The 27,389-nt window shown below is 37.7% G+C and overlaps 1 protein-coding gene across 4 annotated transcripts in view; it reads right to left on the minus strand.

Moving 5' to 3' along the window:
• Positions 1 to 27,389, minus strand: part of LOC121380211 (trinucleotide repeat-containing gene 18 protein-like) — a 110,246-nt gene that overhangs the window by 27,693 nt on the left and 55,164 nt on the right. The window contains exons 4-15 of one of the 4 annotated variants that reach the window (XM_041509029.1): positions 19,409 to 19,555; positions 17,344 to 18,036; positions 15,668 to 16,819; positions 12,808 to 12,873; positions 11,635 to 11,740; positions 10,430 to 10,506; positions 8,938 to 9,186; positions 8,219 to 8,394; positions 6,883 to 7,096; positions 3,266 to 4,084; positions 1,167 to 1,425; positions 132 to 212 (exon numbers count right to left, since the gene is read on the minus strand). In XM_041509029.1, coding sequence (XP_041364963.1) covers positions 132 to 212; positions 1,167 to 1,425; positions 3,266 to 4,084; positions 6,883 to 7,096; positions 8,219 to 8,394; positions 8,938 to 9,186; positions 10,430 to 10,506; positions 11,635 to 11,740; positions 12,808 to 12,873; positions 15,668 to 16,819; positions 17,344 to 18,036; positions 19,409 to 19,555 — 4,039 coding nt within the window. Of the gene's footprint in view, positions 1 to 131; positions 213 to 1,166; positions 1,450 to 3,244; positions 4,085 to 6,882; positions 7,097 to 8,218; positions 8,395 to 8,937; positions 9,187 to 10,429; positions 10,507 to 11,634; positions 11,741 to 12,807; positions 12,874 to 15,667; positions 16,820 to 17,343; positions 18,037 to 19,408; positions 19,556 to 27,389 lie in introns of all 4 variants that reach the window. The other 3 variants (XM_041509027.1, XM_041509028.1, XM_041509026.1) reach the window with 3 other exon arrangements.

Consider the following 27,389-nt stretch of genomic DNA (forward strand, 5'->3'; position numbering starts at 1 on the left):
GTCCTTAACCATATGTCTGACGCCATATAACCGTAAATAAAATGTGTTGAGTGCGTCGTTAAGTAAAACATTTTCTTCTTCTTCCGTTACACGTTAAGTGATAATAGATACTTGACAACGATGATACTTACGAGGTTTCTTCTTCACTCTTTGTGGGGAAGAATTTTCGTTTTCTTGGCCTTCCCGGGCCTCGTTTAGATTGAGACTCGTCTCTGAAAACACAGAGAACAGTTGACGTCAGACAACCATCGATGTACATCTGGCGAGTATTTATTTATAGGACAGTTAGAACCAGTGGGGAGGGAATGTCTGTGTTTCCCCACCCGGCATTCAAGGATGAAAATGTACGTTGTATTTGTCCTAATCTATAAGAATTAAGATAAAAATCTGGCCTGTGCCCACCCACTACAGACTGTGCCACCATCAACTAAGGGCCTGTCTCACATAGCAGTCGTAGAGCACTGTTTGTTAAATATAACGATAACATTTCTTTTTATTTGTTCATTAAATTTTTTAATGTCTTGTTAGTTGGTAGTTTGTCAAAAAGAAGTGGTTAATTACGTGATGTTTACTATAGAAAGTTGGTTATGCTTAGATTTGCTTTTAAAACAAAATTAATAATATATGCATAAACACTAAACAAAAATTAGTACTACATGTATGTACATGAGCTCTGATTCGTATACTGACCCTACCATAGGTGATTTTGTTGTGTAAAAATACAGTAAACACTCAGATGCACCGTGGGTTTAAAGACATAACAACACTCATTACACGGTTTGTGTTTGCTAGTACCAGGCATGGCGGGGTACTGGATATATTCACTTTGAACTAAGCCTATACTGAGGCCAATATTGACTGTACGTTCTACCCTTCACTAACGCTAACGCCTCAAGCATGCAAACATTTAAATCACGAACTTACGTTAAAAAGGAACGAAACGTCCCCCCTCCTCTGCTGTATGGCTTTGTAGACATAATGTACCAAAATATCAATAATACGGATAATAAGGCTAAGTAGCTGGTTTAATAAATATCGTTTGTAGAAAATTTAAATATAAGAATTTCCAGGTAATATTATTTGTTTGGCCTTTTAATAGGCCAACTGTTCATGCCATTGTGCCTAAAGCTGTAATCATTCGTCCTTGTCATATGACAAATACTTACTCTGTATCACCCTTTTCCGACTTCTCACTCTTGTCAGATTTATCCCCCTTGTCGGAACGGTCACTCCTGTCCGATTTGTCTCCCTTGTCAGACTTATCTCCCTTGTCAGACTTATCACCCTTGTCAGACTTGTCTCCCTTGTCTTTATCCTTCTTGGGCTGCAGCTTCGCCAGCTCCTTCTGCTTCTCCTTGTACCGCCTTTGAAGTTCAGCGAGGCGCATGCGCATTTCGATCTCCATGTCGTCCATGTGGTCAAGCCCTGTGGCAAGAAAAGATTCAAGGTCTGCTTCCATGAGGCAATATGCTCAAAACACAACAAACACCACAACCACAGCAAACACAATAGCCAGCTACACAACGCTTAAACTATAGCAAACCTCGCCGTTTATGGGGAGCTATCACTCGCTCCCCATTATTCTCAGACTAGTTCAAAGGGAGTATTTTTTTTATTAGCTCCCCTTAGCATAGTCACGTGAACAACTGACTTAGTCAGCAGCAACAGGCCACTTATTACGTATTGCTAGATTTACTTCTCGACTTGTTTATATGGTATTAATATGATAATATTTTAAATGGCTCCCCATAATCTAAGTTCGGTGAGCAATTAATCCCTCCCCTCAAATTATTTTCCACGGCGAAGTCTGCTATACCACAACCAGTCCCGGAGTTCACAAACTGAAGCCAGATCACTAAAAGAGTACTAACATCAAGACATTTAAAGATGTGAAAAACGTATCGTGTCACCGAGTACCCTTAAATGCGTACAACAACCACCCAATATTACTATGTAGATTACTGAGTTTCTGTCTAATAAAAGTAAAACATTCTTCATTAAAGCCGCCGATACTAGTTACTAGGCAGTGAAAAATATTCTCGCCTGTTGCTGTGTTTTTACTCTTAACTTTGACATTACGGGAAAACGTTTTCATGAAATTATCTATTTGGACAAATCCAGAGCGTTTCTGTTCGTTCTGGTGTTTGTAGTTCATAATTATTTTGGTAAAAAATATAAAAGGTACGCACCTTGGAAAGTAGGTCGTCGGCTTTAAAACGTGAGACGTTTAGGGAAAGTGAATAAAACCACAAACAACATACACAGAGAAAGAAGGATACAACTAGATGTGATTTTGTTCAGAGAAAAACAATTATAATCGTGATTCCATCACATGATGTTGCGAAACCAAAACAAAACAACATGATACAAAACTAAGACAAAATACAAATGTACAGGAATCGACAGATAACTATTAGTTGACAAACATATCTAATCCTAATATGATCGGATTGACACATTTCTGATGTTGTTGAGTACGCCAAGTCTCAAGTATAATAGTGAAGTGTCGCTGTCACACACGCTTGCATAAGTGGAGTATTAAGGTTCCAGTGAAAATGACCAAGCCTTTTTTGAATAAACTGGGAGGTGGGAGAAACCTCGCTACGTTAGCAACCTTAACAACTTGCAATTAGTTTTTAGGCAGGCCAAGTAGCAGTGACGTAGTTTATTAAAATATTACCAGGACATTGGGAACATATGTAACCTAAGTAGTCTTGTTTTAGTGTGTGTGGTGTGGTGAGGTGATGGTAATGGTGATGGTGGTGATGATGATGATGGTGATGGTGATGGTGATGGTGATGATGATGATGATGATGATGATGATAATGATGATGATGATGGTGGTGGTTGTGGTAGTGGTGGTGGTGGTAGGATTACACATTTGGACCCATCCACATCGCTCCATGATGGTTAATCAATTACTGGCGCTTTGAAATAATATAAATTGGACCCTGTTAATGACGCCAAGCATACTTACACAAAAAGGTTTTATGAGATTTGTATTAACAAGTTTATTTTAAAATGAAAAGAAAGGCGGATGAGAAAAAAGTAAGATAGTCATATCTTATTTAAGAGCTGTCAACATCTTTATTTAACGAAACTGAATAGGACCTACCCTAGGGGACTACGGGATGATGTGGTAGTCATAGCTGAGTCTACCTGGAAATCTGTTGCACATTATAGTCAACAATATACCCTCGTTTACAAGGACAGAGATGATTTTTTTAACATTTATGGTAGATACCTGATGGCATATTGAAGATACCTATTGCCGCTGAGTTCTGGCTGCTGTCCTTTTTCGGAAACGTCCATTTAGGGGATCCTGATCTGCGGACATCTCGTCTAGGCGTGCACTCTTTTTTTGTTAGCTCTGGCGAGTCCTCCGTGACGTCAGTGTTGTCCGATTTACACGAGTCGCTAGGAGAGAGAAAGACGCTGGGACACTCCATGTCGGAACACTTGGATCTCTTCTCTGCTAGGGTGCTCAACAGTTCCAGGCCATCAGCTGCCAGGAGAATCTGGGGGTCGTTGAAAGGATTGTACTTCCCCACGGCGCCTTCTGTTTTACTCACACTTTTACTATTTTTAGCGATATCACAGTCAGCGTCTGATTTTGTCACACCACAGTCGAAAGGAGAACTATTTTCACGTTCAATAGCAGCGGTTGTTGTAAAGGAGCTATTTTTAGTATCCTGGAAATCCCCCTCTGTCGGTGGCAAGTCGTCGTTCTGACACGTCTGACTGCACTGTTCCTTCAACTTGACGGGGGTGGAAAATGGCGGGAAATCGTCCAGATCGCACGTCTGCACCGACGTAGAGCACTTTGTGACCGGACTGTCCGTGAACACGGCCACCTCCCTGAAACTGACGGAACCCCGGTGGGTCTCGTCTGACGGAGGGGGTGTCAGGATGATTGGGGAGGTCCCACGCGACTGAACGGAGGGTGACTCGGTCTTCACAGTCAGGGGTTCGGACAGGTTGAGAGGCACACCTGGCACAGATAGAATGCCCGGATTAAGCATGTACGGCAGATGTCCACCAGGGAAGGCGTACGTGTATTCCTGTGATGTGGCCATTGACATATCTGGTGAAAAACAAAAACAAAACAGCTATCACTTTAATACTAGTCTTAACACACACACACACACACACACACACACACACACACACACACACACGGATATAGATGTTCATACATCTATACAAATCATATCAAGGTCAGTAAAGTAAAAACAAATACTTGTTTTATTTGACCCCAATGAATATTCGATCAACAATTATTGTAAGTAGCTCCCACCACATAAACTGCTATTTTCGATCACCTATAATATAAACATTCCAGCATACAATGCGGTGCACAAGATGTAAAATAAAATGTCCATCAACTGAGCCGCGGGAATAGTTTTTGCATTCCGTGACCCCCACAGATGGAGACAATATTGCACCTGCTGGAAGGGGTAACGCATCAATGTCCACTGAACCATGTCGATAACCGATTGTCCCTGACCCGTACCAGTCGTCAAATAAAAATATTAATAAACATTTTATACGTGATATTGGTCACTGACGCGTAATATCCTAGCATGGTTTCTGAACACCTGCCTTAAAGGGACACACCCTAGTTACAGTTATTTGTTAACCATTACGGCGTTGTTTTTCGCTATTAAACCCCATTTTTCACAAATAAAATTGCACTTTACTTACATTATTATTTAGAATACACATTTCCATTCACCTGAAGTGCTTTTTGGTAATCCTGATGTTTGTAAAACCACGAAATGCATTTTTTCACAAGACGTGCTATCGAGAAAAAACCGTTAAGCAAGCGAGGTCTATTTTTAGAGGGAATCTTCCTGCGTAACGTCACAGATGTTGGTATACCACGTGACCGTTATTAGAGGCACTGATTTTCCGTGATCGCGGAATCGCGGACGGAATCGCGGAAATACCTATCTGAAACGGAATTCCCGATTTTTTTCCAAAACATTATTTAACTTTAAATAGCGCATTTGATTAATTAAAATTTATTTTTCGAACTAGAAACTATAGACACCGACATCTGCCTGTGCTACGCTACGACACTAGTACCTTTGTATGTTACGCCAAATGTTTAATGTAGAGTATCTAGACGTTTTACCAGTCGTGTTTTCTTCGCTTATTCCCGGCGATTTCTCGTGCACGGTTCGCGCAATCAACATCCGATTTGTTGTTGTTCATTTGTGAGATTTTTCTTCACACTTCGTGAACATTTTCAGTAACAATAAAGTTCAGACAAGTAAGTGTCTCAATACAAAACGTTACAAACCCTTAAAACCAATAATTTTGCTAAGTCTTACGATATCTGGAGAGGGGATACAACCAGGACAGAACAGTTGGAACATGTCCAGGAGAGGTGAAAAGAACGCACCCCAAGTCTGTGCGCACTCTGTGAAATTTGTCGTGACGTAGGCATTGTTGTGCTTCGAGCGACATCTACCGGTGACATCAGAATACTAACTTTCAAAATTATTTCAAGCAATTGGGACATGGGGATTCCCATGGTATTTATCGATATAAAACCTGCTTTTTCACTCCATTTGATAAAAACGTGATCTAAGTGTGTTACAGGTTTGTAGATTAACAAAATTATAATTTATTTTCGCTAGATGGAACTAGGGTGTGCGGCTTTAAAACTGTTAGAACGCAGCGTTCATAACCTCCGGGATATCACAAATGTCGTCTGCGTTCAAACTATTGGACCGTTTACAAGATCAGCATTTACATCAGCATGTTTTGAAATATTTGAGACGTTACGATGCATAGTTATTTTCAAAGTAATTACATAAACTAACAAAACCACTGCCGTCTCCATGAGCATACATGCATCTTTGTACAAGACAAAGTTCAGAATTGTTATAGAAAGAAGCGAAGTAACAAGAATACTCAGTGCATGGACAATACACGATAATATATTACCCGATAATATTCGATATTCACAACAATGCACGATAATATACGGTAATGCCCGATAATACCCGACAGTAAATGGACATGCACGGTAATACGGTAATGTCTGACAGTACACGACAATCCACAATAATACTCAACTGTACGATAATACTCGACAGTACACGACAAATCACAGGACTTCTAAATTGTGGTACCCGAATCCCATGGCTACTGATATTCAATGTTGGGCTAGTAAATAACAACTATCACCATGCCTGACGGCTAGTGAAAAAAGTTGTTAAATGCTGCATTAAAGTCTATATTGTAAATATGAATATCCTGTCCATCCCCATCCCCTAGTCTAAGGTTTTCTAAGCTCTATCTCCCTCTTTAGGAAGCATATCAGATTATTACTATATTAGTAAAATTATTGTATTTACTTAAAAGTAGGGCTAGTTAATTTTCAGTCGTGGCTAGTATATTTATAATAGCACTGATCCCATGACTAGTGGATTTTAAAATATTTCTAGAAGTCCTACAAATCACGATAATACCCGACAACACGCGACAATACACGACTAAGGCGTGAAAGGCGAATGAACTGACCTGGAATGTAGGTACTAGGCAGCATGATGGGTTTCTCTTGATCCTGCAGACTACACGATAATAGCCGACAACACGCGACAATACACGACTAAGGCGTGAAAGGCGAATGAACTGACCTGGAATGTAGGTACTAGGCAGCATGATGGGTTTCTCTTGATCCTGCAAACTACACGATAATAGCCGACAACACGCGACAATACACGACTAAGGCGTGAAAGGCGAATGAACTGACCTGGAATGTAGGTACTAGGCAGCATGATGGGTTTCTCTTGATCCTGCAGACTACACGATAATAGCCGACAACAAGCGACAATACACGACTAAGGCGTGAAAGGCGAATGAACTGACCTGGAATGTAGGTACTAGGCAGCATGATGGGTTTCTCTTGATCCTGCAGACTACACGGGGTGGGCGGGGCACTTTGAAGAGCCGGACTTTTGTCCTTGGCCGACCCAGACTGAGTCCACGACGTCGGGGTGGGAGTCCGGCTGAGCGTCTGTCCATCTGACCCACGGTCACTTTCATCTCGGTGGTCACTCACTTCGGGAGTCTGACACACCGACTGGAAATTAAATGTTTTAGTTTTTACAAATTAATTATCTTTTCATAACGTTACCGTAGTCTACTCTTGTGTTTAAATGGTGTTGTCCCTGTTATTATAATAACGTTATAGTGTACTCACAATACATTAACATATCAGACTGAATCTGGATTCATTCATAACTTTGTACCGAATTTAGACTGTGAACTTTGAAGATATCTATCACATTGTTTTTGCATTTAACATAGTGTGACACCCAATAGCCGATGTATTTTTCGTGCTGGGGTCTCGTTAAATATTCATTCATTCATTCATTCATTCATTCATTGACTGAAGATATGTGAAGCTGAGATTGGCTGAAATCAATGCCACATCTTCCTCACCCTACTTTTAAGCAGAGTGGACCCGACAAGAATTTGAAAACTTCTCTAAACCAACACAGGAGAGTACCTCACACTGAATCCTGCACCGGCCCCAACTGGAATAATTACAGGGTCAGTAATGCAACACAACATCTAACTAAGATCATGAACTAAAACATCGTCAGGTTGCATGCATAATTAATCGGGTTCCTGTCATCACCATATAAGTCTAAAAATCTTAATAAACATTTTGAACTCGGCAATAACAGTGAACACACCGTTAGCAACAGTTATAGTCTACTGTGAGTAATGTTTAATACAATAATATCAAACACCAATAAATAAGATGAAGTGACAGACTTGACAGATGTCGTGACAGTACTCATGACGAGTGCCACCGGTTGGACAGAATATGCTCACGTTTTGCAAACACCAGAGCTGAGTTCAGCCAGAACCCACCCGCTATACTGGTTTATACGTTTCACAACAATTCATCACAGCTGTACGTATTCTAATGAGCTTTGACCGGTGCTAGTTTTGATTTAGTAAACTAGTCTGAATGTGGCAGTCCTCTTTATGAGTAAGAGAGATCAAATCTCCAGTAAAGGATCTCCTCGAGAGACGAGGTTCATATAAAATCATGCAATTAACCCCTATTTTGATAAATACCCATTTGATTGCATTGTGTAGAAATATGGCCCTGACCATGTATTACAGTTTTGTCATTCAGATTTGACTACAGTCATATATCCTTCTAGTAACAAAAATATAACATGCTAACCTGGCCCGGAGTTAATTCTCTCTGATCTCCCACAGAACTGTGTGGTGACGTGGACTCGGTTACGTGACCCATGTGAGGCTGTGCTGGCAGGAGGTGTTGGAAATGAGTGTGAGCCGTTTGTGCCCCGTGGCTTCCGGGAAATGCTGCTGGCCATAGTCCAGTCTGGTCGACAAAATCTGCAAACACGGCAAGCAAATGACGTCATTAACAAAATCGTATTCATGTACTAAACATTGACACTATCTAATAGCAGCATGCACGCTAACAGAGACGTGTTCTAGTAGAGCTAACACTGTACACATGTTAATGGCACACACACACCATCATTTGTCATGCCGTTACTTCTTGTAGCTTAATATATGATGCTTTAGAAATAGCTCTTCATTAAAAAATAATTAAAAATACTGAAATGCCTCTTCAAATATTTCTTTGGATGATAGTCATTTTTTCTTTTTACAGAATATATTCTAACATATAAATTATACTTACATGCACACACTAGTGAATGGCAATGTGCTAGCTGATCATTGAGCCACTTAGATTATGCAAAGGTATGGTAAATTCGAACTCAGAACTTGTTAGAACATTTTCATCTCTTTATGATATTTTGCTTTTTAATTTTTGATTACTAAAGTAGTGCCAACTGCGCCGTAACGTTGAGCAATGGATTCAAGTTAAACAATAAACTGAATAATGACTATAATCATATAAATACAAACCTCCAGTAGGAACCAGGAACAATTGTCCTGTCAGTGAATCCTGCGCAATCTTGAAACCGCTTGGGGCTGGAACAGGAAAAGCTCCCTGCTCGATGGCGCTGGTTGTAGTTGTCGCAATGCCCGGATGAAGTCCATACGGGTTCTGTGACAGCCATGCTGAAGGATGTCCAGACGCGGCTAACCATTGGTTAGCCAAAGAGCGCATACGCAAATCATCGGATAACGTGCTATCCGTTCCTTGCAGACTTCCTGAAAGTCATGACAGAAGAAAACGTTATAGAAAACTTTGTACTTAACATAATTTTAACTTTTGTTTATTTTTTTTAATGTGTAAAGATGCAGTTACATTTTGTTTTGTTTAACGACACCACTAGAGCATATTGATTTATTAATCATCTACTACTGGATGTCAAACACTTGATAATTCTGACATATTTTTAGAGAAAACCCGCTACATTGTTTGTTCATGAAACGAAAAGGATATTTTATATGCACTTTTTCACAGAATGGACAGCACATACCAGTCATGGGGCTAACTGGACAAGAAGCTTTTACTACCTAAAACAATTCGTCCCTAATAACCATCGGCGAGCGCTAAATAAAGACAAAAAGAAGAAAGGATGAACAAATAAGCAGGCAAGCAGAAAAAACAAACAACCCTAACCTAAGCACCATCCTCTTTGAATATGGTGAACTAAAAGTCCTGTACTAGAATAAACACGCACCACGGGGATGTGAATGGCTTTCCTCTTTCTTGAACAAAGCAGTACATTTCAGGGTCGACTGACTAAATGAGACACAACAGAACACAACTAATGGACCGTGACCAATTACACTTTGTACGGGGCAAAACTATTTATCCCCAAAGAAAGCGGTATCTATGGATACGGAACAGAGATAGGTAAATTAGGACGCCTATGAAGCAAACGACCATCGCAAGCTGTCGATGTTCTCAGGGACTCAAATTTTATTTCTAAAATCTAGTAATTACAGTGCATCATGGTGTTCCGTTTATCTCAAGTGCTGTTTAGATAGTTTTGAGGGCTGACAGCAACAAACTGGCTGTGTCCAAAATTATAGTTTTCAAAAAGACAAAATTACACGTTTAAAATCTTCTAAAAATCGGAAAAAGAAAGCAATTGTATTTCTTTATTCCAATTATATATTGTTTTTTATTACTCCTATTTTATGTATGCCTCCACATACCACCTCCAATCTCTTAAAAGCCACCCCCAATCCCCCCCCCCAAAAAAAAAAAAATCCCAATACAAAACAACAACAACAAAATCCCCAATACCCAAGACACAACAAAAGAACAAAACAAAAACACCCCCTTAGTACTAAAAACAGCAACATATATTTAAAAAATAAAAAGCGAACTAATTCACTCCACTCAGTTCAGTAATAAGTGGACATAGCCTGTTCTGGTTGTCATCTGATAATTTATAAGTTAAACAAAATCATGCGATATGAACAGATGCACGGACAATACCTGTGACTACGAGATTTGGGGGTAAGGCAGTGGTCACCACCGGTTTTAACGACCCTGACAAAATCGCCTTCTGTTGTCTGAAAGAGAAAAAAACAGATTGATTATTATAATATTTTCAAACTACAGTAGGCGCATACAAAAAACTGTTCTACGGCGCATATGATCTACCTCTGTAGATAATATTGTTTTAATAGATAAGGATAACTAATCAGACTTTTATATTGTCTGAAATATTTGTTTACTATGGAATTAGTGTAAAATAATGTTAAATTACTATCAAATGAAAGTTTTAAAAATCGAACCACAATATATAATCTATTGCTGCATAGTAAGAGTCCTTTTAGTGCTATTGTCGTACATCGTCATCCGAGTATTGCGTACACAAACCACCACTTGAATTAGATAACAAAATCTTGATACATTTTTAGCATAATAAAGCCGATTTATTAACTAAATAATGCTACATTGTATAGACGTGTAAGAAATATTACAAATGATGTCAGCTATAATCTGACAATCAGTTTTTTTATGTAATATATTAGGCAAGCTAGCTATAAAACAGTTATATATCTTAATAAATAGATAATGTTCTAATACCAATCACTACGTTATTTGGGGATATGTAAAAAACACTTAAAGGGACATTCCTGAGTTTGCTGCACTTTTTAAGATGATATCGACTAACAAATACTTTTTAAAGATTGTAATTACATATCAAATATATTTTTCTGCATAAAATATTAGTGGCTATATATTAAACATGTTTCGGATCGTTCTAATATTTGTACTAGGTTAAATTTCATTTACGAAATCATTTGAAGACAAAATCAAGTTTAGGCTTCTTACAAATATCAAGACGACCAGAAACACATTGAATATACAGACACTGATATTCTAAACCAGAAAATATATTTAATATGTAAGTTTAATCGTAGAAATATTTTATTAGTCGGAAACATCTTACAATGCAGCAAACTCGGGAATGTCCCTTTAAATGTTAATTATAATTTGAATAACAAATATAACAATAATAATAATAATAATAATAACAGTAATGATGATGATAATAATAATAATAATAATAATAAAACTGATGATGATGATGATAATAATAATGATAACAACAACAACAACTGCTACTACTACAACTACCACTAAAATAATTTAATAACAAGAATAAAGAAGAACAAAATGATAAAACCCACCTAAGAAATTCTTCTCTGTCTTTATAATCTTGCGTGAAGGATCTCGACTGGTCCTCGTCCACTGTCGCCTGTTCGTGCAGCAATGTGGGTTGTAGGTTGTGTGTGTCTGTCGAAGACATTAGCATTGTTTAATAACAACAACAATTGTATATATGGGAGTTATTAAAAGTAATTAAAAACACAACCGATATGAGTAAAATAAGTAGATTCAAAAATTCAAAAAATTCAAATCAACAATCACAGAAATGAATCGTCAATGTTTTTATAAGTCATCCTTTTTTTTTTTGGATCAATTACTGATCCAAATATTTAACATTATATCTATATATATATAGTGTTCAATCGATCGGGTAGTTCGACCCAACCATTCGTTCAACAACGGTTAAGTGTAACTCGAAACTTCGTGTTTGGTTCGAGCGTTGCGGTGTATACGACCCTTCGGAGTCGACCCAAAGAGATTTGATATATATAAAATAATTAAAGAAAAAACATATTTTGTTATTATCTCGATTATGTCGTTTACTTAGTGATCCATAACGACATTAATTTGTCAAGAGTAATTATTAATAATATAAACATATTACTACATTTTACAAGAGCATAATTACAAACGAAAATGAAAATAATGTCGATGTTAGAGTATATTAGCAGTATATTGTCGTATTCGCACATCAATGAGACATACATTAAATTGAAAACTCACAAATGGCAGGAGAAATATAGACAAAACACACAGACACTCAAAGAAAATAATATTGGTTTAACGACACCCCAGCATATTTTAAGCTACAGCTGTTTAGTGTCTTATCATAAGGTTATTTCGAACTGTGGTCATTAGACAGAAAGAGAGGAAACTCTGCCGCCACATAAGCTATTCCAAATGATAAAGCATTACGGGAACTTTTATAAACATTGTTCCTACAGACAAGACAGTAAATACCAAGGCCTTTAATGTGCATAGGTTGAGGGCGATCAATCCCACAACCCATCGCATCTCATGTGAACCCTCGTCCAGTGAGCTACATCCCGTCCTAGACAGACAGACACACACACACACACACACACACACACACACACACAAACATTCAACATAAGGCAGGAAACAGACGCATACACAGATAGACACACATCTGGTATACAGAGACAGACAGACAGACAGACAGACAGGCGTACCTGGTTGTGTTCTGGTCTGACCCGACCTCTTTCGAGCCACAGCAATACCCACGGGTATGTTGGACGCTGCAAAACAATATAACCATATGAGGAACATGCAACGTCACTTCTGGCATGACAGAAAAAAACAACCCTAAAGACACATATAAGTATCCATAGACAGACACACTGACACACACACACTGACACACACACACACACACACACACACACACACACATTATATAGATATGCATACATCAATAGATACTTACATTTGGATGGATGGATCGATGGATGGATGGATAAGATACACACAGATAGAAATAAATATTATATGAAAGAAATCCCAGATTAGCTGATACATGTAGGCCTATGAGCACTAGGAAACACGGGTGAATGACTGATAACATTTATTCTAAAAATTGACGGGCCGGTATTCACAAAAGGAGGTAAAACGACCAATTGCAATGCAACCGTAATACAGATGTCATCTTAGACTGCTTCAATTTTGAACTGACAAAGAAAATAATTTAAATGAAACGGCTCAGAGAGCCGCCGTATAAAATTACCCACGTATATGAACATAATATGACGTCATACAGGTATCATCATCCACATACGCACCTTTCGAACTCAACGCATGCTTGTTGCACTACAGAAAACCATTCAGGGGAAAAAATGCATTTAAAAAGTCATAAATTCGTGTGCAGTCGATATTTGTTCGTCGTAAAAACAGACTTGATACCCATCTTTAGACAAAAGGTATATATTGCACGGGTTTAATCAGTACAGGTATACAGCACGGAGACAAATTACGCCACAATAGTGCGTGCTTGAGCACACACACAAAAAATTCTTTGTTTTTGTATTGGTCCATTTGGGGAACTGCAGCATCCTTAGTTGGTTGTCCCATTGGGAAAGCATGATGTTCGTACCGTTATTTTCCTTGCATAGGAGAACTATAGCTATGTTCATATTTAGACGGATACCGATCCAGTCACGCGACATATGCATACGGAAATGAGATCCAACAATTGGACTTTGTGTTCACTCAGGTTCGATTATAACTTATGCTATGCATGTACAGCAACACGTGTTCTAAGAGAAGAAGACAATAAACTAAAATAAATTTCATGTAAATATATACATGAATGAAACAAAACGTTTTCCTTTATTAGTAAATGATATATGGTCGATTTTGTATAGCCTCTACGTAATCAGATTGCGATGCCTTTTTTTTGTGATTCGATTGTAGCAATATAATATTGCAATTATTATTACTTGTTTATGATGATCGAACACACATTTCTCTTCCATTTCCTTTCCTTCGTCCTTTCTTTTTATCTCTTACAATAATATTAATTTCTGTTCGCTATATAAAGTGATCAAAATGATCGTGTCCGTAACCGGACCAATCTAATTAAACTTAGCTCCACTATTACATGTGGATCTAACAGCAGCCCGTTCGAGCTCATGTCCAGCTGACCTTTCATTCGACCAATCAAACCGTTACTTGCAAAATCATGCCAGTGATTTGAAAAGAATTTGAAAACATTCGGGATTATGTCGAGGGTATACGAAAAGATTCGGGTGAATTACGAAGTATGCCGAAACTAATTTCAATATAACATTTTATATAAAATTCGTTTCAAGACGAAAAAAACTACAAACCCCGTGATGTTATAGCCATAAAATCTATTTATACTAGTATACAATCCAGTTTATTACTGCACTTCCCCCCTGTTTTTTAACGTTGAAATAGACCAACAAGTTCGCCTATTGCATAAATAGTCTCGCCCGATATTTTTAGAATTTGTATGCTCCCAAATAACGCCATAAACGGCGAAATGTAATTGGTCGATATTTAAATTGTTATTTATAGATGAAATGTCACCTGGACATGGGAGTCCACGCAATGCTGTTAGATCTACTGGTAGATCAGTAGAGCTAATTTTAATCAGATTGTAACCGGACGTACGTGAAAAGCTCTATTGAAAACAATAGTCAGCGATTTTTGCCATATCTGTATCTGGATCCGTATCTATGTACATGTATATGTAAACACAGCTTATAAAACACAGCTTATAACAGCCGCACACATAGTATGCTATACACAGTAACAACATGCAATGTGAGAAAACAGCAACACTTTAACACCTGTGAGTACTATAACGGAACTCAAATAGTCTGTATTGTCCAATAAAAATATAAAACCTTTATGTGATATAAGGAACTATTAACACGTGTGCAATAGCTGAGTATGTGTTGTGGGAAATATTAACACGTTTTCACAAAGGAACTCTAACGTCCTTAGTTACTGTCGGTATATAATACCCGTGGGGTTCCTGTTAGGGAGCAGTGCCATCTAACCGAGTGTATGTACAAAACAGAAGCCGCCCTATTGGGAAGTATTAACGTGTAATGGCTCCGGTACACTTCACTTTAGGGGACCTCTGCTGCAGAACTATAAAGGATTTGTACTGTTCCTGTGTATCGTGTAGGGAAATATTAAAATCCCTAATTTCCCCGGTGAACGTATTTGTTCTCTCTTTCTCATAAAATGTATTCTGAGCTACCACAAAAACCAGAACTACCAGTTCTTGTATATTGTATAGAGAAATATTATTTTAAAATATTTAAAATTCCTAGATTCCCGGGGTACGTATTTTAATCTCTTTCGCATAGAATGTATTTTGAGCTACTATAAACACCAGAATCACCAGAAACACACTGGACTTACTAAAATTGATACTGTAAGCAATTACTTGTAATTTACGGGTAAAAATATGCAATAGTCAAAAATATATTACACTGTCAAATAACCAGAACCTGTGCCTTTAAGTGCATACTAATTAAACCTTCAGGAAATACCCCTTACCTGTATGCTCAGTCACATCGTCCTGTTTGTCCGCCGCCAACTCTGTCTTAGGACTTCCGCGATGTTTAGAATGTCTGGCTCTTTCTTCTACTGCAGTCTGCGCTTTCACGTGAGCTTTCAAAGCCGACACTTTGAAATTGTCCTCAGAAACTTCCACCTTGCTCTGTACACCAATCAAGTCTTTGTCGGTAAACGATTTGTCACCAGTTTTTGATTTAGACAGATTTAGAACAGTGCACGGTGACTCAGTCTTTGATAGCTTAGGATCTGCAGGGTGAAGAGTCCGGTCCACGTGCTTCTCTTCACTCTCTAGTGGGGTCGTGGAATCAGGCTTAACATCGGGGGAGGCAAGTCCAGCTGAGGACGAGGATGACGATGAGGATGATGAAGTCACATGAATATCTACACGCGAGTGAAGCTTCCCGACAGTGGACGAATCTACTTCCAGATGCATCTCGTGTTCACCGTTAACCTTAACACCACTAACACCTTCCTCGTGCTTCCTGGCGCCACAATTAGTCACTACACATGTCTGCGACTGAGATTTCTTCGAAATTCTATAATCCAGAGCCGTAGTCTCGCCACATTTGAGCGATTCATCTCTGATATCCTCCAAGTCTTTATCACTCTTTCGTCCACTTCCAGCCGCGCCGCCGTTTGAGCATTTCGTCGACTCTTCTGAAGTGTTGGCAGCAAGAAGACTTTCCGTCGAGCCAGCACCAACAAGTCGACTGTTCTGCCTTTTGTCTGCGTCCTTTGTGCGGGGATCATCCTCGTCACACGAAGACCGCCTGGAGAACTTGGGCGAGAGTTTCACAGTCAGAGGTGGAGGATTATCGCAATACTTGGTCACTGACGTCGGGACACCAGCGGGGAGCTTCACCTGCTTTTCACGACAGCACGACGGACGTACGGGTTCGGATTTCACCTTCGACTCGAGCACTTTCGGTAAACTTTTGTCAATGGGGCGGTTCAAGGTCCCGACTTCGGGAACATACGTGGTGGCGTGAACCTTTCTTGGACCCGTCGGTACAGTCGTCGCTGCCGCCGCCGCCGCACCCTGAGGGTGGGCATACAGGGTGTGGTAAAATGGCAGGCTAGGGGAGGCCCTGGACGAAGGTGATACACTTGTGTTTGACGTCACGTAAGCCCCTGAGAAAAGAACGCGTGCTAAATCATACAGATTATAATCGAGGCAGTCACTTTACTGAAAGCGATCAATCGATAATCGCAATAAACAGCTGGAGCACCGCATAAAACAAACAGGAATCGTTCTGACAAAAATATCTATCACACCAGGCGGCACAAACCTGCATAACTGGTTCTAAATTCCATTACACATTACATACATTACAGTTTGTCGTATGTTGAATGAGTGAGAGAATGAATGAATGAATTGGATGAATGGATGGACAGAGACAGGATACTTGTGAAGCAATCCATTGAATTAAAATAAAATTCCTTAGAGCTCATTTTCGAAATACTTAGGACTTATCGCTGTGAAGTTTTTTTAATTTTATTTTTATCACAAAATACATATTAAAATTATATTTCATAAAGTACAAAAATAAGGTATATTTTTAAACATAAACATAATATTTCTTGTTCAACAGTAGGTCATATCCTGCAAATAAAAAAGAGAAGTATAAAAGTTATTGCCTCTGATATTAATTTACCTTGAGATACTGTTGATATGACAGGCTGCCCACAGCTGAACACGCTCTGCGTACTTCCGGTTGTAGCGGAAGTTGCGTTGGAGGCAGTGGAGCCACTTGGCGTGACGGTGACCGTGGTTAAAGTCGTTATGCTTTGCGTTTTCACGTTCTCCGACACGACAGTCACAGTGTGCGCGCCGTGAGCCGCCGCCACCGCCTTGGACGACTTAATATCACAGACTTCGTCTTTCGTTCCACTGGGAGAACCTGCCGACACTTTGCACTCTCTGGCGGCCACGTGCAGTTTAGCAGACGTCCTTTTGCACGACTTTTCCGCCACACTGACAGGCTCCACTTTCCTCGTGCTCTTCGCTTTGTCGCAGGAATGTTTGCACGTCTCGCCTCTACCACTGGCTGATAATTCACCGTCCCTAGCACAGTCCCTAGAACACTCTCTAGCACCGTCCTTGTCACCAGAAGACTTTGAGCTCTCTTTCTTACAAACAACTTTCCTTTCACTTTTGCTGTGCGACTTCTTGTCCGGCTGCTTGTTCGGTCGCTCGGGTACGACGGACTCCACCTTCGCTTCCTGTTTCACCGCCATCACCGTCGAGGGCACGTGCAGGGCGGACGGTGCCCCAGTCATCGGGGCGTTAGTTAGCCCGTAGAACCCCGCCTGGCCGGCTGAAGGCGGGACTGCGCCCAGAAATGCATCTAAAAAGATATACATGTATGACAAAAGACATGCATATTTACAAAGTATTGCAGTGTTCAAACGAAAGATGACGTGGCTTTATTTTGTTTATGGGTTGACACTGATGTGTGAGTCAGGTACAGAAATAGATATACGAGTCAAAGGGAGCTCGGCACTGAGTCATGGACTGCGATAGGAGTGAGACTGAAACAGGTCTTCAATTCATTACTGAAATAAGTAGAGCATTTTAAGCTTCGTTTATCTGAATTACCTCCAATTCATTATTGAAAGGTTGTGTTTAGATATTAAATTTGCACAGACCAAAGGAATATATAACAGATTAATATGCTAGTCCATATCATTAATATATTCAATATGCTGACAGAATTACGGGTGGGTAGCAATGTTTATGTAACAAGATATTGTTTAATTCGAGATTTTGTCTAAATACTGAGAGAAAACCTCCATTTCTGCCATGTGACTGGTCATATCAATTAGCAGAAACAGTTTAACAAGCTTTTTCACGATATGCAAGATCGACCATACCACGGCATTTGATACATCAGTCATAACGCAATAGCAGAACTGGAAAGCTGAAGGTTGGGTTGGGGACGGGATTTGATCTTGTAATATAGTTCATGGTAGGTCTCTTTGAAACTTACTGAAGTATGTGATCTTAATACAAATCTCCAAGAACAATAGTTATCACGGTGGTGAGAGGAGAAGTAGAGACAATATGGCAGATATTACATGTCAGTGAAATATGATACATATCAACCACTGTGACCGACCGTCCCTCAACTCCGACTGATCCGCGCCACTGAAAGAACGTATGATTAACGAAGCCTTCCTTTAAAAACCAACCTGCAATCAGTCAAGTGTTGTTTGTATGCAAATCTTACTGGTGCCGGCCATCTCGAGTTGGGGATCGTGAAGAATTAACAAGGAAGTCGACCCGAACAAGATGAAAAACAAACTTGTCGGCAAGTATTTATCATTATGTCGCTTTGATTACCGACAAGGCTTTGCGTCGAGGCCCACGATTGGCTAAGAAGGCATTTGTTAAATGCCATACATATTCTATATTTTCAACTGTTTTTGTTATGTATTGAATACTAACTACACTGAGTTTGTGCACTGCCACTTTGACGTAATCGAGTCGTCAATTCAAATGATGAATACACAGTGTCAGTTCAAATGATGAATACACAGTAGTATATATACGACCAAATTCAAATGATTATTACACAGTGTCAGTTCAAATGATGAATACACAGTAGTATATATACGACCAAATTCAAATGCCATAGACGACAACAAATAACATAGTTTCTGGTCAAATGAAACCAACCGTTATGACGACACTACTTGTGCGGTATTCACGTATCTTACCTTTGTGTAGTTCGTATATCCTGTGACTATATGGAGACTGCTGTGTTGTGGCCGCCGTCCCGGGCTGCAGCAGCGACATGGAGTCCGGACCCGCCAGGAACGGATATGGGGGGTACATGTTGTTGTTAATCACGTAGCGAGGGAATGCTGTAACACAAAATGTGTATGGTTATAAGATAGTAGTCGGGTGTAATACAGGTACTTTCGAGGGTGGGTTGGGGGGGGGGGGGGGGTGGAGGTGGAGGCAGGCTGATTTTTGCCTCAATTAAAAATAAAATGCCCGAATCTGTATATACTATATTTATTCATATTAGTAATACTGCCAAACAGCTATGTGGAGTTGCAAACGAATCACTACGTATTTTTACATGGACTAATAGCATGCGTAGAATGATGGAAGCGAGAAAAGACGTACATACATTATACAACCCTACCCTATCCACCACCCTGTCCCCGTTGGTTCCTTGCATTCGTTTCTGAATACTCTCTAAATATTTTCTTGCTGAAGAATGATTTCTGTCCATCAAATAAAATGGTCTCAAACCCAAAGCAAAGTTAGTAAATGGTTGAAATTTTACAAAGATGATGACATATCATAATTGTGTAAATTGTGTCACAATGTTGTTACAAATAACCAAATTGATGTTTTCTTCGTTACCGTTAAACTTACACTTTTATTTGTGCAATACATGATCACGTGCAAGAACTTTTGTCCATGAGTATATATTTGCACAACACCTTTGACCATTAATATATTATATGCTACACCAAAGTCGTCCTCACCTCGCAACACCTCCACTTAAAAATTCTTTAATTATATCGAAGCGATGTTTATTTTCCTTGGAGTGTCATTAATTAATTTGTAATTATGTGTTTTGGTTTTAGTAAAAATTGTATTGCCAACATCTCCAAGCTACCAATCCCCCCAATACACAATACATAATTATTATATGATGTTTGTAGTTTTGACTATTGTGTACAAAACGTATGTGTCAAGACAGATTTCGAAAATCGAAAAGGTAACGTGTCACTGTAACCCTTGATGAACATTTCTACAGATAACAGACGCGTAAAAGTGTTTCTCGGGAAAGGTAATACTTTTATGAAGTCAATCCCACACCGTACTTCGTTATTGATAAAAACAACCTCACAGCCACAGATGGACAAACTATCCCTCTGATTAACATAAACACACGCCGCCCCCATATTTGAAACACCAAGCAGGATATTGTGACATTCTGCCAACAGAATGAGGTAAATCACTCAAATGATATTTGAGCGGTAACAAATTCTTTACATTCTTTTCCTCAAAACCCTTTCTCGAAATGATTGAGATACAATTAAACTGTTTATTTCTTATTAATTATCAATTCAATTATTATTACTGCCGTAACTATTACATCAATTTCATTTGTTAAACTATTTTCATTTATTAAATGCCCCTCAAGTGCGTCAATAGCCCCCTTGGGCTTCCATTTTTGTGGATGAGCAGGTGACCAAGCGATTAAGGACTTGGGCTGTCAAATGCCGTGCGAACTGGTGTAGTGGGTTCGAATCCTGCCAACTGACACTTTGTGATTTTTAATTATTGTTACATATTGCATCTTTAAAAAAAAAAATATCAATGTTATATATTTGATTTGTATGTCTAGGTTGATCTTTAATGTATGTGATATTATGTAATCGATATACATGTTATATTTGTCTTCATTGTTTATAGGGTCGGGACGTTGCTTAGTGGTAAAGTGCTCGATCGATTCCCGTCGGTGGGCCCATTGGACTATTTCTCGCTCCAGCCAGTGCACCACGACTGGTATATCAAAAGCCGTGGTATGTACTGCCCTGTCTGTGGATGGTCCTTAACCATATGTCTGACGCCATTATAACCGTAAATAAAATGTGTTGAGTGCGTCGATAAATAAAACATTTCCTACTTTCATTGCTTATATTTACAATGTTTTACGTCTGTTGTGTGGTATATTGTGTGTTATATTTTCCATATATTTGTGTTGTATGTGTTAATATATGTTTGATATATTTATATTGTACGCACATAATATATTTTTGATATATCTTTATTGCATGTATTAAAATATGTTTGATAAATATGTATTGTTTGCATATGATATATGTTTCATATATTTGTCATGCATGTATTAATGTATATTTGGTATTTTTTATCGTGTTCATATGGTATGTGTATATCTGATGTTTGATTTATTTGTATTTGTAAGTGATATTATATGTGATATATTTATATTGTTTGTAAATGATATTATAATATTATTATTGTTTATACCTGAATGTTTCGGTCCCCAAGTAACTAAAAGTGGTCGTCTTATCCCCACCTGGTAACAATGCCACGAAGACAACGCATGCACAATGGTGTGAACTGTTTCAGTGTCGATGTCAGTATTCCAGGCAAATTTGCTGACACCACTTGTAAGGATGTCGTAAACGGAAACCGATGTCGTGAAGTCAAACAAGTAAAGAAGCGTGGGCGGATTTATGAAATACGACCCACTTTACGGTAAACAGATCAATCAGTGGTCACAAGCTGTTTGCGATCATTGATTTCTTTTACCTGGCCAGGGAACGGAGACTTGTTTAATAATCTCTGTGATGTGTTATACCTGATGCGATACCATGGCTTACAATATACCATACCATACATCATACCACACTGCATCATATTATGTCATAGCACATTATACTCATATAAAATAAAATAAAATAAAACAAACAGAACAGACAACAAAACAAGACAACAAAATAATAAAATGAAATAAAATAACTTAATTAAATTGAATTATATTTTTTAATTAAAATAAAAATAAAAATAAAAATAAAAATAAAAATTAAATTAAAATTAAAATTAAAATTAAAATAAAATTAAATTAAATTAAACAAGAATTAGAAGAAAACAACAATTTAAAAAAAATCATTAGGACAGAAAGAATTTTGTTTCTGTATTGACACAAACCGAAGATAAATAATATTAGAAAATTGACTGTTTCATAAATATTCTCATTGGGAGAAAAGACGAATGAAAGTGTCATCTAATGGCATTTGGTTTTATCTTCTGACACGCGAAAGATTAATGGCAATGATGTTTTATCCATGTTTGACATGAAAAGACATCAAGCTAAATCTGTTCTATATTTCGTCCCTACATAGAGTACACCTTTTTACTCAATGTTCAGAATACATAAAAACCAAACCTCCGTTTGTAAAAGTAGCTTTTTAAAGACAAAAACACACGCCCCTCTCCCATCCAATTTCCGTACCACCTCGTGGTTGTTCCCAGTATTGGATTTCAATAAATCAGTGACAGTGGATTGTAAAGTACTTTGTCTGTCGTTGTGAAAGGTCTTAAGCTGACATTCAACTCGCTAATATTTCTACCGGTTACCGATCTGTGTTTAATCTCGTATTAAGTGTACGACCGGAGACCTCTGTCACATGTCAGTCATTTCAAATGACAGAACTGTTGATAGTAAAAGTGTCAAAGCCACGCCTACTTTGTCAATAAACAAAACATCAGAATAAAAAAGGTTTAGAAGAGTATCAAAAGTAAAAACATCTAAAATAAACTTAAATTCGGTTGAAGAGTGTTTAATTTAATTTGTTCTAGTTCTACATAAAAATTCTTAATATTTTTACATACAGTTTTTGACTGGTGATGGCATGCGATAAGTTCGAAGTTTATTATTGTAGGTGTTTATGTAAAGAAAATGTAATATTGGTTTTATTAAATGTTTATTTCATTATTACTTTGAAACGAGATTCAGCTGTGATTTGTAAGACAAATACAATATCTAAAATGATTCAAGTCTATTAAAAAATAAAGTAATTAAACATATGTTTACAAAGGATGTTTATTGACTTTTTCTAATTGTAAAACAATAACACAATTCAATTTTTGCCTTAAAATATATTGAAGAACTCGCCAAGAGTAAATCGGTTTTTTTCACATATGTATTTTAAGATAGATGTGGTGATGATAATTATTATTATTATTATTATTATTATTATTATTATTAATTAATTAATTAATAATTGATTAATTTGTTTGTAGCCCTATCAATGAGAACATTTCAATATTCAGAAGCCAGGGCTGAAAGTATTTTTCTGTTTTCTCCACGGCATATGTATGCGCAGTAATCTGTGACGCGGAAATAAAGACATTGCGACATTTATAAAAATGCATAACGATCAGTGTGACATTTGCAAAACACGAACAAAGCTTCCATGCGAGGAGAAAATATTAAAATATTATCAACTGTGGACCTCGCCCAGCGATTTCTGACAGCTGAGATAAATTACGTAATTATCGCTGTATAGTCGACACACAAATATCTATAATTCCTGTTAAATTGGTAATTTGAATAAAACGCCATATAGTGAATTATATATGTATGTCCTTGATTTAAAAAACAGTACAAAGGATCCTGACATATATATATATATATGTTCTATTCCATGCAATTTTTTGTTTCATTTCATTATTTATTTTGTTTTATTTTCTTTTTCTGATATATTTTATTTTCTTTTTCTGATATATATATATATATATATATATATATATATATATATATATATATAGAACAGAACAGAACAGAACAGAATAGAATGACTAAAAAGAATGGAAATATAAAAATATATAATTAAAATTAAATTATAATCATGACAATGTCTCATTTATTCATATACTTAGGGGACATATGCTTTAAAACAATAAAACAATGTACCGGCTTCCGCAACAAATTCCGGCTTTCGACAACCATCGCTAGTTTTCAACATTTATAACTGAAACCAGACTCCGGAACAGAACTGAGCTCCGGGCAATCTGTTACTTTCCGCTGTACCTACGTTCACCGGGCCACGCCAAATGGGACTTGAGCGCCGAGGTTCGGATTGAGGGATTTACATACGAAAATAGTCTCCCTTTACAGCGTGATCAGTCAAACGAAACATTACCTATCGACACGGAAAATCTAGAACCGTGAGAATAACAATGAGTTATCGGAACTGTCCTTGATCCGGAGAGTTATCGAACTTGCCCTTGAACGACTTGCGCTCTGTGCACAATGGCTGCCATCATTGGAGATGTCTTGAGACTGTAATGAACTTAATTAATCTCACCCGATAGAACGTGAAGTGGATTGATCAAAGGTTTACACCTGAACAAAACTGATTTTCATTATAGACTTGCGTTCATTATGCCAGGTAACACACGTGCACTTTCCTGTAACAGTAACTAGGTAACAACTTCAGATACATTTCAGTATTTAAGATGAAATACGTACACATTATATACTAGTATTAAGCATACTATGTAATGGTATAAAATAAATAAATCATATTAAATTGTAAATTAATATTTTGAAAAAATAATACACCCAAAACAACAAACAAACAAGAACAAACAACAAACAACAAAGTAACAAAAACAAACACCCTCCCCCCCCCCTCCCCCGAATAATTCACTAAAGTTGGACATCAACAATTCCTGTAAATCAAATTTCAAAGAAACGTTAAATTTTTTTAAATCCCCCAAATCCACCGTAAAACAAAACCAAAAACAAAATTAAAATAACAAGAAACTCCCCCCCCCCCCAAAAAAAAAAAAAAAAAAAGCAACAACAACTCAACAACAAACCAAAAACAAAAATGTAACGAATATATATTTGCTCAGGTCTATAAATGTTTTTTTTAAAAATCGATAGCACTTAGTGCATTAACGTAAATAAACAATACTAAAATAGCCTACATTAACTGAAACATCATTCTGACTTACACATCTAACAAATGACCATACATTAACATTAGTATATATTTACATATGCTCCTACCTACATATGTTGTACGTACATAGATACTGCCTACCCAACTATCTTAAATATAACTAACCAAATAACCATATACTAGCCTATATGTCCCTCGTTCTATACTAGTAGGCTTTAGTTACTCTGCACACAAATGTCTGTGTATATTTGTAACTGATTTATAATTAACTGCACAACAGTATGTTTCAACAATAGTGGTAGTTTTCTTGAAACGTCGCCAAAAGCAAATATGTATAGATTATTTAAAACTGAACATGTGTACAGGGCCGTACCCTGACCAAAATCCATGGGGGGGCACTAAATTTTATAAATAATTTTTAACATACTATAAAGATTAAACATTTCTGTGCTATTACTGGAGATATATATAAAAAAAAGGACAAGATTCTCGGGGGGGGGGGGGGCAGCTGCCCCTCCCTGCCCCCCCGGAGGGTACGGCCCTGGGTGTATGAGACATATTTTTATATTCTTTCCTGGAAAGAGAATTATATTTACTAGATTTGGACTATTTAATCCACAGCTTGTTCTGAATGTGCACGTAAAACCCTATGACATGACATGACATGACATGACATGACATGACATGACATATTTAATCCCAGACTACCAATTAAAACAGGAAGATGGCTAAATACACCAAGGTATGAACGATTATGCAATATTTGTATTGGCGACGAATTTCATTTTTTTTATGTAACACACTAAATCATCTTCAAAAACTAGCTACTATTGCAGAAATCCTAGCGTAATAAAAGTGAATATATTGTTTAACAATATGGATTTATTGATAAAAGTTTATGAATATATAAACAAAACATCTTATCTTACAAAACAATAACAACAACAATACCGAAAACCGTCACACATATGCATTGTAAAGTCTAAAGAAGAAAAATTAGAAAGTTAAAATGTGTTTTGTTTAACAACACCAATAGAGCACATTGATTAATTAATCATGGGCGATTGGATGTTAAACACTGGGTAATTATTAAACATAGTTTTTAGAGGATACCTGCTACATTTTTCCATTAGCAGAAAAGGATGTTCTACGTGTACTCTCAGATATCACGGCCTTTGATATACCCATCGTAGGGTACTGGTTGTAACAAGAAATATCATGTGGGCGAGTCCAAGTAGAAGACAAAAACAAAGAAAAACAACAATTAATCCAGTTTCTAAAAATTACGAAAAGACAAAACAGACAAAAAAGTACAATTCGTTCAAATACAGAAGGTATAAATGGAATCTAATACATTTGCTAGTACAATGTATATTACGTCGAACTTGTTTTTGATACTTTCGATTATATCATTACCCTGAGTTTTATGAACACCAATGACTTTCCATGTTTTAATAATTGTCATCTGTATTTTAATATTTGCATTCTCAAGTATTCTTTAAAATATATCTTGCAATAAACACATTCAACTGATTCAAACTCAGTTGAATATTGTCGCTTAGTATCATAAGTTTACGATACGGGGGTTGGGGGAGCATGGAATAAATCCTCAAATTCGGGCGAAAACGATAGAGATATTTTTACCGTGGATTTTCATCATTCTACCCGCAAAATTAATTGTAATACACGTAAAATTGCGTAGTGATTCGTTTGTAACCCTATATAGTTGTTTAGCATTAATGCTAATAAATGCTGTTATCCAGATTCAGACATTTTCGTTTAATTAGGGTAGAAACCAGCCTGCAAAAATGGGAGTCCGTACGCCTATGTTTAGTATGGGTTCATGAACTCTTTAATTTGCAGCCTCCCCCCCCCCCCCACTTGAAGATGAAAATCTATGATTCTTTGTCAATTTGGCTTGTGCCCTCCCCCCGAGATTGATCTCCCCTCTAGAGATTGTGCCCCCCCCCCCCCCCCCCCCCACCACGTTGTGCCGTCATCCCCACTTCAGATATCGTTCCTACGGGCCTGGGGTGTTCCCATCCATTCAGATCTGACCAGGATTTGCTACATGGAGGATTTAAAATCCTGCGCCAAACTCCTGCCCAGGACATATTTTAGGTTTATATAGTAGTACATTTTGTACATTGCTACGTTTTAAAACTGTTTTGTCGGTGATTTGTAACACTGGAGTACCCAGCTGGCGAGTGAGAAGTTAAAGTATTATTATATG

Source organism: Gigantopelta aegis, chromosome 8, assembly GCF_016097555.1.
Source record: "Gigantopelta aegis isolate Gae_Host chromosome 8, Gae_host_genome, whole genome shotgun sequence".
NCBI classification, from domain to species: Eukaryota; Metazoa; Mollusca; class Gastropoda; order Neomphalida; family Peltospiridae; genus Gigantopelta; species Gigantopelta aegis.